This window comes from Cygnus olor, chromosome 1, assembly GCF_009769625.2.
Source record: "Cygnus olor isolate bCygOlo1 chromosome 1, bCygOlo1.pri.v2, whole genome shotgun sequence".
NCBI lineage: Eukaryota > Metazoa > Chordata > Aves > Anseriformes > Anatidae > Cygnus > Cygnus olor.
Genome location: NC_049169.1, coordinates 121,908,180 through 121,925,751, shown reverse-complemented (window position 1 = coordinate 121,925,751; position 17,572 = coordinate 121,908,180). Strand labels below are relative to the sequence as shown.

Genomic DNA, 17,572 nt, shown 5'->3' with positions numbered 1-17,572 from the left:
TCCTTTAAACAGTATTTATTACCAGTTACCATAGTTTTATGTTTAAATGTGGTTAATTCAGCTCATTCTTCAGATCAGCTGTCTCTCCTTGTCATCTCTTCCTTTCTTAACATGCTTTCCAGCACTGGCCTCCTTTCTTGTCTTTTTCTTCGTCTTTCCTACTTGCACTTTCCCTCCTCTAACAACAGCTCCTCCTCCCCTCTCTCTTCTATTCCCTGATTTTAAAATGATCATCAGTAAGATTGTCAAGGTTGGTATTTGAAGTCTCAGCAGGCTGAAGATAAACATCTCAGTATTATTTAAAATGTGTGTTGGCAGGTGAAGACAGTTTTGTACTGTCTCACACCAATAGTGATATGGAACTATTTCAGTACACACTTTTTTTTCCCCCTTTTTTTTTTTTCTTTTTTTGCCTGTAAGAGAAATTATGATTCTATTAGTCTGAATCCAGAATGTTTGCTGCACTAAAATGCATATGACAGCTGGACTGTGGGTTGCATGTTGTACGAGGTCTTTTGCATGCCATATAGGATGTTGTATTACCTAAATATTTTATTTCATTTTTTTTCTCTTTATAAAACAATATAGAATGCATACTGTTTTTGACTGGCAGAAAGGCAAAACATGCAGAAAGTTATAGTGTATTTTATCACACAACATAATACTGCAAAAAGGAGAGCTATATGCCACAAGAGGAAAAATGATATTTTACTCCAGGGACTAGAAAATCATTTTTATAACACTGGAACTATATAGGCTTCTTCCATAATAAATTCACAAACTCAATTAAATTAAATATTAAACAAAATTTGGGTTACTGTGAACACTAATGAAAATTAAAAATTCAATATTAAAAAGTTCATTACATTTTGAATTATACTGAAATACCTAACAGAACTAATAATGAGAATCACACCTGCAGTTTATAATGTGATCAGTCACAGGTAAAATATTCTTAATACATTTCAGGAACATAAACTTAAGCATATGACTACATTATTCTACTAAAAATACTACATAAAATTTTTATGAAGTGGTCAAGAACTGACCATAAGTTTCATAATTGTGAATCATGAAAATCATTTAGCAAAGTGTGCTTTCCTGAAGGAAACAATGCAGTCAGAAATGTCAATTTTGTGTCACGGACATCAATGGAAGTGGGAACCTTTCACAGAATATCTGCTTATCATAAAGGAGCCTATTGTTTCCTGAATAGCTGTGATAAATATTTTAAACAATGATGTTGACCCATAAGAATCAACACTTTGATTTTCACAAATAAAGAAGAGTACTGTATATTAACAAGAAAGATACCATTGGACATTGCTCTGCATATAAACTCATTGAAGTTGCTCCAGGGTTAAAACTGCTTAGCTTAAGATATTTTTAGATTTAGAATTTTCTGTAATACATACTTGACTTTTACACAAAGTGCAACGGAAAGAGAAAGTGTAATAAGCCCTTTCCAAGCCTCCAGACAAGGAAAGACGATTGTTTTCACTAGCCTTTGTGCTCATCTCACATTAAATAAAGCCTTCAGTCCCACTAGAGTGTGGCAGGTCTGCAGCTCAAGCAAGCCAGTAGGTAGCATAGCTTAAAATGTTCCCCTGTGCACTGTGTGCATTGCTCTCATCAGGTGATGTTGAAAGTGACGTCCATAGTCATATTGTTTTTGTTTGTTTGTTTGTTTGTTTTCAACATTACAGTTTTATGCCAGCTAAAAGATACAATATGCTTTATGTATTATTTTTCAGAAATGTTTATGTCCAAAACCAATCAAACAGAAGGCACATGCAGAAAGGTCTGTTTCTGCCCCACAGAGCAGTAAGGAGATGTAGATATTCTAGTAAGGGAACACAGAACTGCAACAACTCATAGGATCTATAAAAGTCAGAAATGCCTTTGAGCTACATATTTGGGAATGAGAAGTACTGCTGTATGGAGTGCTGCTGCTGCAGTCAGGTCAGACCTAGCTATTTACATGTACAAATGACAAGAAGGACAAAATATCTTCTTTCAGCCTGTACTGCTTTTGCATAAAGACCATATCAACCAAATACACATGGTGACATTTCCAGAAGAAGGTTATAGCCACATTCCTCCCTCATCTCATGTGCAACAGAATAAGGACAACATAATCAGATATGCATACTGCATCCCATAAGGTCTGTGATCAGGAACCATCATATCTATCTTCCCAAAATGATAGAAAAATACTAATGGTAACTTTCTGACTCCACAAATTTTTGCACAAACAGAAAGAGTCTCTTTTACTAAAGGAAAACAGTGAGCCAATGTGTTAAATGTTATCCATCTTTTCCAATCTGGATGTTGGAGCTAGGGAATGGGATTATAGTCCATAAATCCAGTTTTATAACAGCACATAGTGTGATGCTAAGATCTACTTATTATTCTCATTGCCTTCCCTAGTTTTGATCTGAAAACTTCTACCAAGTGTGTTAAAATGTATTTCAGTATAAGAAATTAAAAAAGGATAGAATGAAAAAATATGAGACTGAAGCAATAGCACAGAACAGAATTAAAAATGATGAATTTTCACTTCATACTATCCCATTCCACAAAACATTCTTACTGTATGAAGCCTGCTTTTCTGATTAAATTTTTGTTGTAAAATACATACACACTAACACTAAAAATCATAATTATCAATAAATTACATTTTTTCTTCTTTTGGAAAAAAACTAATCTATCTAAATCTCTGAGAAATACATCTCTATAATAAACAGACCATCATTGATAACAGAATTAGCCTAAATGGATGTCTAATTTACAGCTAATTATATCAGGCTAATTTCATTGAATTCCTGACCCTCTTCCACACTTTGTGGTGACTATAGAGGAAATCGAACATGCATAATGTATGACCTGCCAAAAAAACAATTAAACTACTTTATTTAAACATCTCTATTTGTCATCAGCACTACAGCAGTAACGGCATTCTGTCTACCACTTTAATAATGCATATATTGATCAGCTTATCTCAGACCTCCACTACCTTCTCATGGATGTCCAGAAATCTCTTCGGATGGAGAAACACAGATTGTTTAAATTGAAAGATGAAACCAGAATGGGAAAACAGAGTTGTATTAATAAAACTGGCATTAATCTCTATGATTAGAAAAGCAGATGCTTTTGCTTTTAATGAATTTTAAGGAGAAAGAGTACAGTTAAATGAATTCAAGATGTTTCCCAATCAGAATGCTTTTTAAAAATGTGTTTGGTCTTCAAATTTAAAACGCAGATATCAACTGTGCCACAAGAACAGGTTCATGTATCGAAGCACGAATTATATTCCTCAGGCACGTTTGCTATAGATTACATGTGAAAGGGTTTCCAGGGAATTGTTAGTAATTAACTACTGTATTCATAAATGCTATTTATGCTGGTAATACAATCTCCACACAGAAGATGGGGCAACTCTTAAAAGAATGACAGAAAAAACAGACTACCTGTGCAATATCTAAATTACAGTCCAGGAAACTGAGATTAATAGTAACATGTACACAGTTATTAATATGATTTCATTAAAACACTATCATGACTCATAATAAAGCAAAGAAAACTGCAGGATAAAGAAATGATAGTTTGATGAACAGGAGTATTTCAGATCACTGATTTTAAAAAAGAAAACAAAAAACACAACCAAACTTGCACATTCTAGGACTTTGGCATAGACACATTTTTCTTCAGATGCCAAAAATCAACAAAATGATCCACATATATATTAGTTCAAACAAATCACACTTATGTGGGTGTATTGAGGATAAATTCCAAAGTGCCTTCTCTAAAAAGCACCTCACATTTATCATGGAACAATGAATCTGACTGCGTGTATATCTTTTTTTTCTCAGTAGAGTTCAAGCTCTCATCTGGCATAGATTCAAGCACTTGAAATTTTCATCTGAATCCTACTCTTAAAATTTTTAAAACCAATCTTGGCAACTGGGAGCATTCAAATGATAAGAACAAACTTCTTTTTATCTCTGCTATGAATATCTGAGGTATTCCAGATAGTCTTCTAAAAGATAGAGAGGTTAAATATAAGTTATTTATTTATTTATTTTAAGTTACATTCCTTAAGGAACAACAACAACAACAAAAAAAAAACAACACACCAGCTTCTAATACGTTTCCCTGCTGAGGCTTTTTTCTTCTTTCCAATGAAGAAATTACCTGGGTTGTCTTCTGGTTTTAACTGGCAAAAACAATTCTTCACAGAAAGAAAGACTTTGTATTGACATAGAAAGACCAAAGCTGGAAGTTTGGATTGAAACAGGTAGAGACTTAGTTTGTTTACATTGAGGAGAACAACATGAGCAATCAACAGACTCATGTAATCAAGTTCAAAATTTAACTACTCTCTTCTTTCACACTGAGGGCTAAGTTTTTTTTGTTTTGTTTTGTTTTGGGGGGGTAGTTTTTGTTGTTGTTGTTGTTTGTTTGTTTTAATCAGGGGCCCAAAACTGTTGAAAACGCAGCTTTTCACCAGAACTGTGCTCCAGTTTTATGCTGGAGACTTTCACATTTGAGGTGTAAACCTTCTTAAAAGCATTTTTTTGATGTTCAAAAATGGACTAAGCTGTTCACTCAGAAAGACTCTTTGTATGTCTGCTTCTCTAAAGAAAAACTTTTAGAGTAACAGAAAGTCCATAAAATTTAGGAAAAGAAAAAAAAAAAAAGAGTAGAAAAACCCCAAGCTGCAAACACAGATTTTGTCAAAGACGATCTGAAGTCAGAAGAGTTCTGCAGTGATTGTTTTTCCCTCCTTCTCTGTAAGAGATCTTTGAAGAGTAGACAGGGTGACCTAATTTCAAGGATTATATTTTGTTCTTTTTTTCCCACAGGGTATCAGAGCACCTACAGCTAGAAAGGCCTCACATTAAACTACAGAAGTGCTACAGCATGGGAAAAGGAAAGAAATGTTATTTCTAAAAGGAACTAAAATGTTCTAGCTTTGATATGAAGAAATGACTGAGACATGATGACCAAAGATTTGTGTCTGTATGTATCTGCATGTGGGAGAGAAGATAATCAAAAAGGAGAAGTGAGAAGACCTATTTTGTAAAGTCATTTTGCACCTATTTATAGTACCTTACTTTTATGTAACGCTTCTTGTCCCTGAAAGTTTTAAGCACTTTGGTTGATTTGCGAGTGACAGTCACTTAGTCCATCACTGAAGTCTTGCCACCTTTATGATGAATTCTGGGAACCTTTTGAATAGCTTACAGAATAACATACAACATTCAAATTTTATGAGAAGTAACTTCTCTAGCTGAAAAATTTATTTCTTTGCTCTAGGAGCAAAGGTAATGTTTTCAAATACTCAAATATGAATCAGATGACAAAAGTTTTGTCATGACAATTCTACAAAAATTCTTCTCAAAGTCTTGCTTTAGCTCAAACATGATCTTTGGATAAAGGGATTGAGTTAACATAGAGTAAAAACGACATCTATTTTGTTTATTGCATCCCAGTGGCCTGGATAGTCTTTATGATTTTAAAACTACTTTATGGAAGCTGCTACAGCCAGCTAACTAGAACAGACTTCAGGCCTTTCATGTATCTGAACTTTCAGAGAGGGAAAATTAAAAGAAGGGTGATGCTCCTTAAAGTCACAGATGTTTTAGCCTCACTGTTTCCATGATAATGTTTGAAGTCCCAAGAAAAGTTTGTTGTATGAAAAATACACATCCCTTCTCTTTAGCATCTTTATCAATGATCTGGAGCAAGGGGTTGAGTACACCCCCATTAAGTTTGCAGACGACACTAAGTTAGACGTGAGTGTTGATCTGTTCGAGGGTAGGAGGGCTCTGCAGAGGGAGCTGGATAAACTGAACCGATGGGCCGAGGCCAACTGTATGAGGTTCAACAAAGCAAAGTGGCAGGTTGTGCACTTGGGGCATGACAACCCCATGCAGTGTTACAGGCTGGGGGAAGAGTCTTTGGAAAGCTGCCTGGCAGAAAGGGATCTGGGGGTATTGGTTGATAGCTGGCTGTATATAAGTAAGCGGTGTGCTCAGGTGGCCAAGAAGGCCAACAGCCTCCTGGCTTGTATCAGAAATAGCATGGCCAGCAGGAATAGGGAAGAGATTGTCCTCTGTACTTGGCTCTGGTGAGGCCGTACCTCAAATAGTGCGTTCAGTTTTGGGCCCCTCACTACAGGAAGGACACTGAGGTGCCAGAGAGTGTCCAAAGAAGGCCAACAAGGCTAGTGAAGGGTCTAGAGAACAAGTCTTACAAGGAGCAGTTGAGGAAATGTTTTTTTGTTGTTGTTTGTTTGTTTTTTTACCCTAGAGAAAAGGAGGCTCGGGGGAGACCTTATCACTGTCTACAACTACCTCAAGATTGTAGCAGGGTGAGAGTTGGTCTCTTCTTCCAAGCACCAAGTGATAGGGCAAGAGGAAATTGCCTCAGGTTGCACCAGGAGAGGTTTATGTTGGATATTAGGAAAAAGTTCTTCACTGAAAGGATTGTGAGGAAATGGAACAGGCTGCCCAAGGTTGAGTCACCATCCCTGAAGGTATTCAAAAGACATGTAGATGTGGTGCTTAGGGACATGGTTTAGTGGTAGACTTGAAAGTACTAGGTTAACAGTTGGACTTGACTAGAGGTCTTTTCCAACGTGAGGGATTCTATTATTCTATCCTACAGATCAACTCTCTAGAAGACAGACCTAGAAAATGGACCATGTTGCCACTACTCCCCATCAGTCTGCTACTGTGGGCAAAAGCCTATTTGCCTATGACAAAGGCCAAGCCTAGTTTTATACAAGATTTTGGGACTTTTCACAAATTCTGCTCTCCCAATAACTTAAAGCATAAAGATATGTCATGTTCTCTTTCTAAACTTGATCTTAAAAAAACAAAACAGTGTTTGCTCTCAACTGTAGTCTTTGGGATGAGGTAGAAAAATCATTTAGAGATATATCTATAGTACAGCTATCTGATGAATGAGGAAAACACAGGTATTCCAGATCCAATTTCATTTTATAGAACCATTTTTAGATTTCTCCATGCAGCAATAAAAGCAGAGATCTAGGAACTTCAGTAACATTTCTTTTTGACAAGTTTCACAAATGGTATTGTGAAACAGTATTACATATATGCAGCACAACATTTTGTGATGATGATCACTAGGTCTGTAATATGCTTTTCTCATAGTATCAAGCTGTTTGGGAATGGCATAGCAAACTACATTTTTTTTTACTTGAAAACAGACATTAGGTTAGCCTGAGACAGGTGTAAGCTTGATTCAGCTTAGGAGTACATAATTAAAGCATACCTTTCCTAAAATAAATAAATAAATAAAAATATCAATTCAAACTTTGTATGAACAGTTATTCAAAAAAAAATCCCAAACAACAGTTGCATTTACGTTTCTTTTTACCACAAAGCTTAGTATGGACCAGTCTCCATGTGATGCTCTGCTACTGCCTTTCCATAAGAATTCCCTGATGAAATTAGTATGAAGCAGGGACAGAAGCAGTCAGTAACCAGAATAGTTTCCTGATGCACACAGTTGTGCATTACAACAGATATTAGCTACTGTTTTCATAAATATTCCCACAAAAACAACAGAAAAATGGAGTTTTGAAAAGAACTCATGAGATTTAAATGCCTGATCCTGAAAAAAAAAATAAATCAGAACTACTTATTTAATCTTCAAATAACATTAAGTTAATATTTGCTCTAGTCATTAAAACTATCAGTCTATGATAGCTCTATGAAAATAGAGTAAGCATACCAGTTGCTTAGCTTTTTTGAAAAGCAACAGCATTTTCATAGAGCTATCATAGACAGATAGTAAATACTCCCTTCTCCAACAGACTAATTTTTTAAGCTGTGTTTGAAAATTGTAGCTAGTATTTTCATGTAAAAGTTCAGTTTTCATTGTCTCTAGAATATATCTTAAAAGGTATCTTTTTCCAACACACACCGTTTCACCTAACTCTAAGCTGCAAAACAAAAAGCAACAAAACAATCATTTGAAAAAAATCGTACCCTGTGAACATCATTCTGTTTCTGCACAGTGGGAAGATCTCCACCAATGGGTGCTTGCTGTTTTAATTCATCCTCCTTCAATTGCAGCCATGCCAGAAGTTCCTGAAGAGAGAGATGTAAACGCTTCCACTGGTCTGTACTGGCTTCCAAATGGGATCTGAAAGCATGCGTTAAGTATCAGATACATTCAGGCTAAGTGAAAATTAAAAAAAACAAATTGTGCAAACTTATTTACTGATAAAGATCCTAGTGTTTCATTAATTTGATGACTTTTAAAATAGTTTCAGTAGCTTTGAATCAGAGTCTGGCAACATTGATTTAAATTTGGTTCCACAGTCCTGGCCTGAAATGTCAACACATTGATAGTTGTGTTGAATTGTCAGTCTCACCAAATGTTCACAAATATTATGCAGGACTAGTATGAGAATAATTTACTCATCATTTAGGATTGCTAGTAGACTAGAGATACAGTATTCTCTACCAATTGATTGGTACTCTCTACCAAAATGTAGAGAGTACTTTTCAATTCAGAGAAGAGTAAGTATTTCTCCAAACCATTACACAAACCATTCAACCTCACACAAGATTCATGCGGCTGCTCACCTTTAAGACAAGAGAACAAATATTTCCCAGAAAAGTAACAAGGAAATTGTTAAAGGAACATCTTATGCTGCACAAATATCTGTGCCACATGAAAAGAGGTGTAAATGAAACTAATCAAATTACTGGCAAATTTTAGATACTACTACTTTATGCAAGCAAGCTCTCCACCAGAAGGTGACCTTCTAAATATTTCCTCTGCACATGTGTAAATGTTGCATTTTTAATAGTAATTTTCAGCAACTACTTTCTGTGGAGAGAAAATACATGGTAAATCTTTGATTGATCAAATCTTCAGTTTTGTTTATATCATAGATAATCACATTAAAAGCCTGTCTTTCTAGACTTATGAATATGCTGCTATTGTTCAGTTGCTGATCGGGAAGAAATTCCCAATTCATTTCCAGACAATTTAAGAATTCCTCTTAGAAATTCAAATGAATAGCACTATTATATAGCAGTAAAACAATAAAATACACTATCAAATAAAAATAAATTTTCTTTGTCTCATCTCATTTGTTTAACTTCCAACTTTGTTCATATAACATTTCTCTTAATTTTCAGTGGTTGCAAATAAAACCACATTTTCTGACTGAAAATTCTCCTCCTCACATCATATAGAATGGGCTATAATAAAATGTGACAAAACTGGACTGAATGCTTTGCAGTCTTTATTACTTAGTTTGGATATGGAAATGACGAATTCCTGAAGGTAAGGGTTAGAACTGCCTCACAGAAGGTACGCTGGGGGAGGCCAGACCTGTGGGTGTCCAGGGCCAGGGAAGTCCCAAGATGCCTCTGAAAGCAGCAAGGTGGGAGAGAAGCAGGGCCATTTTATGGAGAGCTGCAGAAGAGTTGCAAGAACAAGCATCACAGGGCTTTTGGAGGGGACACAGTCAAGGGACAAAGTTTCTGAGTCAAGTCATCTGTCTCCCAAGTTGATCTCAGCAAATGTAAGCTTCCACCTCCTCCAGACAAGAGCAGCAACTGGAGGTGAACATGAGGGTCTTCACTTTTTCCCTGCTTCCTCAGGTCTGGCTTTGCAGGGAGAAAACACAGAGTGGTCCGAAGAGGTTCAATCACTGCTGCTGTGCTCTGACCTTTCCTAGTACAGTGAATGGCCCTCCTAAATCCATCTTGTTCTGACCTTCCTTCAGTTTTGTGAATATATATTTGTACACGTGCATGCTAGTACACATTATACACACACACTCATATTTATAAATGTATTCACGCACGTGCAGACAAAACAGATAATAGGAAATAAGTTTAAAATCGAGTTCTTCAAAGCAAGGAAAGCATTAGGATAGACTGTGCTGACTTGCCATAATGAAAGCAAGGTAATAATGGAAATGAACTTGGCTTCTCTTAACATCTACCATACATTTTACCTAGCTGAAATGCACCAGACTGAGAAAAGAACGCCCACTCAAGCTAAGGGACAGGATGTTTTTTCTGTTTCAGCAGTCTAGAACTTTCACTAAATAAGGAGAGTCATGTGACTGATGTCTGGGGAACATTTCATATTTCTGCTCTTACACCTCTTTCAAGTAAACAGTACTAGTCATGATGAAATCTATTCCATACTGTGTGATGAAAAGAAATAGCACCAAGCACAAAATTGAGCATAGCCTGTTCATTCAATCTGGTGGCCAGCAACATTTAACTTGAATGTTTTAGGAGTTGCAAATTGATTCTTATCCTAGTCAGTATGTTGGGCCTTTTATTGAAAGCAAGTGTTTTAGAAAAGAGTTCTGTTTCTTTGAATGTTTAATGCAAGAAGTCACTGCGATATAACTCGGGTTACTACGTCTGATGATCAATGGCAGCAATATACTGAACCACAAATACTGAAGGACAGGTTTAATATTTAATTACCGATATTTGGCCAACTTCTTTTTTTTTCTTTTTTTTTTTCTCAAATATCACTGTATTTTGTCAAATTCATGGGTAACATTTATCTGAAGAAATAAATCTCAGAGAGACCTTGAAGTATTATATCCTTCCTTTGCTCCTCAGAAACAAAAGGAGGAACGTGTCTCCTTCTTTAGCTACTAATATATTTTCAACCTGACATCCTTCATTTATTTTTAATGATTGATGTTATGAAGATGGCTTTTGTCATTACACAGACTGACCTCCCTCAGGGCCTGAGCTGAAAAGAGCTAATATTTCACACATTACTTTGAAAACCACTTCTGCCTTTTTCTGCCTCTTTTGCCTCTGAACTACCACCAACACACAGCAAGTGAGCAAATGAAAAAAATGCCCGAGACTGAATGCAATGGAGCCAGGCTGTCTATTGTGAAAGACGTTATTTCTGAAGAGAAGTTTTCTTGATAGTTTCTTTTGAAACTTTCATCCCACTGAAGCCTACATGTCTACTTCATCATTTCTAATATTACCATTTATTATATTTTTTTTCTTGCAGGGAGAAGTTTTTCCTTTTACAACACTACATATGGATTTCCTTTTACCCCTGGATTTTATTTGATAATTCTGTCCATTTCCCAGATAGAAGCCAAAATCGTAAATAACGTCTTCTCATTTGCAAGGCTATTCTTAGTTCTGCACTGGAAATGGCAGCCTCAGAAATAAAGCTTATCATAAATATAGGTTGTCTAATCGTTTTCTTTCATGACTCAATGATAAGTCATAACCAACTCTAAGAACTCTACATTTAGATGGGGTACACTTACTTTTTAAACATGCTAATCTTTCCTTTTGTAATTACAAAACCTCATCATATGTCTCAAATCCTAATCCCCCACTATCATTTTCACACCAAAAAAACCCTCTGATAATTCTTACAAAGTTAAGCCAGCATTCAAAATAGCATAATTCATTTCAAAATGGATAGAAATAGTGCTATCAGTAACAAGCTCAAACTCTTTTACTGGTAGAAGGCAGATGGAATGTCTTACACACCAGCTGTAGACTTTCGATTACATTCATGTCCTACCTAATGTTTAGAGATTTCTTCCTAAGCTCACTCCATCTGAAGTTCATGTTATCCAGACGTCTCTGCAACAGGACGGCATCCTCAGAGCCTTCCAGGGATCTTAGTATTTTCTGCCCATTTTCATCCAGGTTGTGGAAGATGTCAGTATGAGTATCAATTTCTGCCTGTAGATCCTATGGAAGTAATAGAAAACAACATGTGTGATTTCTTACATAATTATAGAAGCTTTCACTTCTCAAAAGAGTGGAAAAATCCACAGTCCAACACAGAGTTAGCACAGATTTCAGTTACTCCCTTCATGGCAATATTGTGTACTATACACACAATCACCTTTCGTTTTTGCATGAATCCATTGAATAAGGACTGTATTTCCATATGGAGCCTACTGAACAAATTTAGAAAGTTGAAGTCTAGCTTTTGAGCAGCAACAAATTAAGGACAAGATGTATTTACTGTGCTGACGAGGAAAACAAACAAACAAATAAACAAACCCCCTGGGATTTCAGGTAAATCTGACCTTCACGTGATAGGTCTTCCTGTGCAACATTTTCAGCTTGAGCTGGGGACTGCAGCACCGCTCCTGCTGCATGGCAATTCCAAGAAATCTGCGCGTCTGCAGCAGCAGAGCTTTAAAATGCCAAGTTCCCTTACATTCTGTTGACAGAACGCATTTCAGATCACAGGCCTCAACAGTCAATAGCAATAAACAGCCACTTTGTGCTGTACCAAAACACTGGTCAGGGCCATGGCTGTAGGAGGGCCTGAGAATAGCAAGGACCCAGAATATGCAACCAGCAGCTTATGTTGAACAGCCAGCTCTTCTTATCACTTTGTAACTGCAGGCCAGCTCTCCATTTTAAATTCATTTTTCCCCCTCATTTTTAGCAAGGCTGTTTCTGCCAACAGAACATTCCTTCGAGAGCTGCCTGGTACCAGCATTCCTGCCTGCCCACGCGCTGAATGGAGCCTTTGTGCATGGGCTGCCCTGCTCCAAGATGCTGCACGCTGCAGCCCCGCGAGGTCACAGATTCACCCGCAGAGAGCAGCAGCTGAAACAAGCTCTTTAAACTGAGAGAAAATAATAATAAATTTAAACACACATACACAAGCGCACACGTAGTTTATACATAGCCACATTTGCACAAAATCGTTTCTGCTTTCAAACTAAGTGCACCGACTGAGTGAATAAAGCTCTTCATTTTCTCATGGGATGCTTGGGCACTAAGAGTTCTGGTTGTGGTTTCTTGCTGCCTGAAATGGGAGTGCTGGGGATGAAACGCGAAAGGGGAGATGGCTGATGGCATTTGCGGGCATGACCCAGAGCTAACTGAACATCACAGATGGTCCCCAATGGAAACTTGTTCTAGCTTGCTTTATAAAAATGACTTTGAAGGAAGGAAGCACACAACTTGCCTACTTGGTGTGTTCCTAACTGAAATGGTTTGGTTGGATTTTTTAAGTGCAGTGTTAGCGACACTGAATCATAAGTAGGTTGTCCTTGTTCAGCTACTGCTATTCCAAGTGCCATTTGTTGTACTTTGCTGGATACCCATTTCATGCACAGCAACGATTAGCACTGTATTTGGAGCAATTTCAAGGAGGGCTATGAATGCCTGTGGTACAGTATAGGAGTTCTTATCCAAATACTTATCTATGTTCACCCTAGCAGTATAATAGGAATGACTTTGGAATACACCAGAAGTAATTCAGCAGAACGCAATTGTATTATAAATACTGTATTTATTGATTGATGTTAAATACTCACAGGAATGAAGCCATTTTCTTAGCACAGGCACTAAATGTGGCAACTGCAGTTCTAATCTGAAAATGGGAATTTCATCACCTGACCTGACACACAGGCTAGGAATTTTGAGAGAGTAAGAATTAAAAATCTTTTAGGACCTGATGTAAAGTTGCACCTACCTATTTTAAAATAGAAGAATTCATTCTATCTTTCAGAGGAAGAGAGAAAGAATGATTTTAACATAGCTATAAACTGGGGGAAAGCAAGACTTGGCCCTCAACAGAAAAGACAAAGAATTCATATGGTTCTTCAAAATAGGCAGAAAAACATATTTTTGTCAGTCAGGAGGTATTTAAAGATGTTAGGGACTTTATAGAAAGACAGTGGAGAGTTGCATAAAATAAATGTATAAATTTATATAAACATATACTCATTCCTATCCTCAACAAATATATAGAAGTTCTATGCCAGAGTCTTAGATTATAAAAACATACAGAATTTTCCAGAATTATTCCTTTTTGAATTTAAACATATATTTCAGAGAAGCAACCTATTCTGATTTTTAAAAATGCTATTATTAAGGTACATAAACGTGTATGATATTCCAGGTATGAATACCATCACTTGAAAATTTGTACTTTATTTCAAGTCTGAATGTTGATAGCTTCAGTTTCCAGCAGCTATATTTTATTTATGTTTGCTTGACTGAAGAATACTTTATTACTAAATTCATTCTCTTTGTGTACGTATTTGGAGATTTTAAGTCAGTCCTGAGGTTATGTACCATAAAACTGAAGTAAATAGCCAAAATAATATAAGAAAGGAGAAAGTTCACATTAAAAAAAATAATAAAATAAAATCACTTTTAATGTCTATATACTTCTGAGGTCCTTCCACATTTCAAAATTGATAAATCTATTGCTGTATGAAAGAATTATCATATTTTTATCTGTTGCAAAAAATTCTTAGTTTGTAGGGTGGTGATGAAAATAGCTTCCTCTTCCTCAGCGAGAACATGAAATATGTACATCAAATAACTATTCACAGTAGGAACCTGTCAAATCAGGGCCCTCTTGGTATTTTATCACACTCAAAGTACTTTATAACAGAAAAGTAAAAAATAAATGCACTTACACACTTTTCTTGCCTTTAGAAAAACTCTCTTATAGTCTTGACATTCTGTGCTTTTCTCCCCACACATAGATATTTCTGATAATAAAATCAAGCCTATCTTTTTTATTTCAGAATGCTACAGAGTACCACAGTCAAACCGGACAGTTAGTTAAATGGGTAACAAACATGAAAACTGAAGTACTCTTATCAGAAGCTAGTATTCAGGACCTTAGTCCAAATTATCTCTGTAAACTACACATCTTCTAATAATCCTAAAAATAGTTCACTCCATCTATGTCGGTAACATAAAGAAACAAGACAACAACAGAGGTATTCACTCCATTTTGGTTGGTGTATTTCAGATCCTTTCTTTGTGACTCCTTGTCCCAAGAGAAGCAGAGTGCATGTAAGAAAAAGATCTATAAATCTTTTATTTGTTTTCTGAAATAAATAATTTCCATGTTTCAAAAATAGAAGTGAAAGATCAATATGAACTAGATTCTCTTTCTTGACAAGAATAAAACAGGAGGATGTACTTCACCTTATAAATTGCTATTTGCAAAAGTCATTACACATTATACCAAGAAGCATCGAATATAGACTAAATATAGACTATTTATTGCATTTCATCTTTTCCATTGTGTTCAAGCACACATAGGAACTGCAAAGGATGAAAATAAATCCTGGTATAATTTTGCTGAGTTACTGTTGGACTTAAGCTGTCTCTGTACACTGCTTTTTTGTTGTAGTGGTTATTACTGGTGTTGTGTGGAAATACATTCTCTTGAAGAAGGTAGAAAAATAAAATACAAATAACAACAACAACAAACACAAAAACAAAACATTGGCTATGGTAACTCATTGATGAGTAATGATTATTAGCCTAAGTTAATTTTCAACTTTCCCACTTTTTTTTTTAAAGGTGACTAAGAGTGAACTACTTATAAAGAATTGCCTCCCTATCATGACAGATTTGCCTAAGAATTCCATAGTGAAATCCTCCTTTATTAAGACAAATGATAGTTAGATGATAAAGCGTATTGTAAGACTTGTTCATAGAAACCTGGTTGAATAGCTGTTATAGGTTTCTACACATTTAAAAATGTGTATTCACTTTGTTATACTATATAGAATTAAGTCTATATAGTATTTATGCTTCTCAGTAATTCTGTTCAGCCTATACAGAATTCAATTTTATATCAAAGGTTAGAAGACTTCATAAATGGCACAATGTCCACCTTAATTTTTATATTCTTCCTCATTATTGAACAACACTTGAAACTGTAAAGCCATCAGATACTCAGCAACTCAGGACTAAGAATGATAATCCCTATGATAATACCACATAGCAGATATAATCCTTTAAGAATTCAAAAAGATGGGTTATTTTATCAGAAATAATTAACAAACTAGTGTAAAAATCCTTCATATCCCATATGCAATACATGGGAATGACATATGGAGGACATGACACATGGCAAATCTGCCATTATTTTGGCAATAAATCAGAGAGGAATTGGTAGGCTGGAAGTAAAATTAAGTCCCAGAAAGAAAATAATTAGTTACATTAGTTGGACTATACATGAGTCAGACTAAGACACGGAAATTAATGTAGTGCAGCTGACAAAACATTTATCTTTTACAAAAGGTAGAAACAAAATTAATTACGTAATAATTTAAAGAAATTAAAGCACTTAAATCCTCCTGTACAAACTCAGCTCTGTCCTTGGAATTGTGCTTTTCATTTCTAATGAAGCATTTTACATTTTCTAGTTACCATAAAGTTACTAATAAAATAAATGGGGTTAATTGAGTAAGAAGGCTCAGAAAATTAAAGACAGTACCATCTGATTAAAGGAAATCGGCATAGAGGAAGAAAATTTGTCTTTACTATCAATAATTAAAAAACCAAAGTCAGTCTGTATAGTTACCTACGTGTACTCAAAGCATCAGCAATTCAGACCTGAGTGGCTATACATTACTCAAAAATACTATACTGCACGGTACTAAGGTTCTACAATACTAATACCGAAATGGTTAGAAAAGCTACCAAAAAATTACTGAAACAATCCTAGACCTATATAATTCTACTCCAGCTGTGTAGTTAGCCAAATTAATCATCTTCTTCATACTGTCAGAATAATTTATATTTTCTCAGAAAATTTTCTGGGAAAAAAATAATAATTTTAAAATAGCATAAAATAGTGGCATATTTACATAAGCTTACATAAATACACATGAAGCATAGGAACTGGAGGAAATGTCTATTTTGCAAGCCTGTGCAGCACAGCTTAGGTACCTTAGTGATGAGATGCCTACTTGCTTTTATTTAGCTACATGTCTAAGCTGCTGGAAATCTTCATTTTTGCCAAAAACACTAAACTTGGTGTAAGGGTTCAGAGAGTTTGACATCTTTTTTTTCAATACCCTTACAGACTCTAGGAACTTTTGGAGGTGCAAAGATCCATGCATACGGCACCTCTATCAGGATCAGGGATTATTCTTTTGTCTGCTAGAGAAAGCAATAGTTTTGAGGGTTATGTAGTTCTGGTGATGTTGAATTAATGGCTACAGCACAGGAAGTCCAATGCATTTTTAAACGCAAGAGGTAGAACTCAGTGCAAGATGCACTTGATCTATTTCCTTTGTTCCTAGCAAGAATAAGTCAGTTTGCACCATTCTTTATGGCTGTCTTTCCTTGTGAGCTAGTCATTACCTTCAAAGTATTTGAACAGGGAGAAAAAAAAAAAAGTCACTTCTTGTAGGTTGGAAACACTGTCTTTTAGATTAATGCTGGAACATAATTCTGAAATATTTCTTCTGCTTTGCAAGACACTACTGGTCCAACTGGAGTAACTGTTTTTAAATGTAATCATTCTTATCAGACCGGTTATCCTTTTTTTTTTTTTTTTCTTTCTTTCTTTCTTTCTTTCTTTCTTTCTTTCTTTCTTTCTTTCTTTCTTTCTTTCTTTCTTTCTTTCGGAGCTGTAGATCAAAATACAACTAATTCAGGTAAGAATTTGGGAACTATATAGTTCCTGAACAATCTAAGTGAGAATCTAACAGCAATAAACATAATATTTTGCTGCTACATAAACCACCTGAACTAACACAACCAAGATCTTTTACAAT

At 35.6% G+C, this 17,572-nt stretch overlaps 1 protein-coding gene across 21 annotated transcripts in view; it reads right to left on the bottom strand.

Moving 5' to 3' along the window:
* Positions 1 to 17,572, bottom strand: part of DMD (dystrophin) — a 1,063,969-nt gene that overhangs the window by 187,207 nt on the left and 859,190 nt on the right. For 19 of the 21 annotated variants that reach the window (XM_040530986.1, XM_040530983.1, XM_040530994.1 and 16 more), the window contains 2 exons: positions 11,584 to 11,756; positions 8,022 to 8,178 (listed from right to left, as the gene is read on the bottom strand). In XM_040530986.1, coding sequence (XP_040386920.1) covers positions 8,022 to 8,178; positions 11,584 to 11,756 — 330 coding nt within the window. Of the gene's footprint in view, positions 1 to 8,021; positions 8,179 to 11,583; positions 11,757 to 12,100; positions 12,201 to 17,572 lie in introns of those variants that run through there. The other 2 variants (XM_040531074.1, XM_040531066.1) reach the window with 2 other exon arrangements.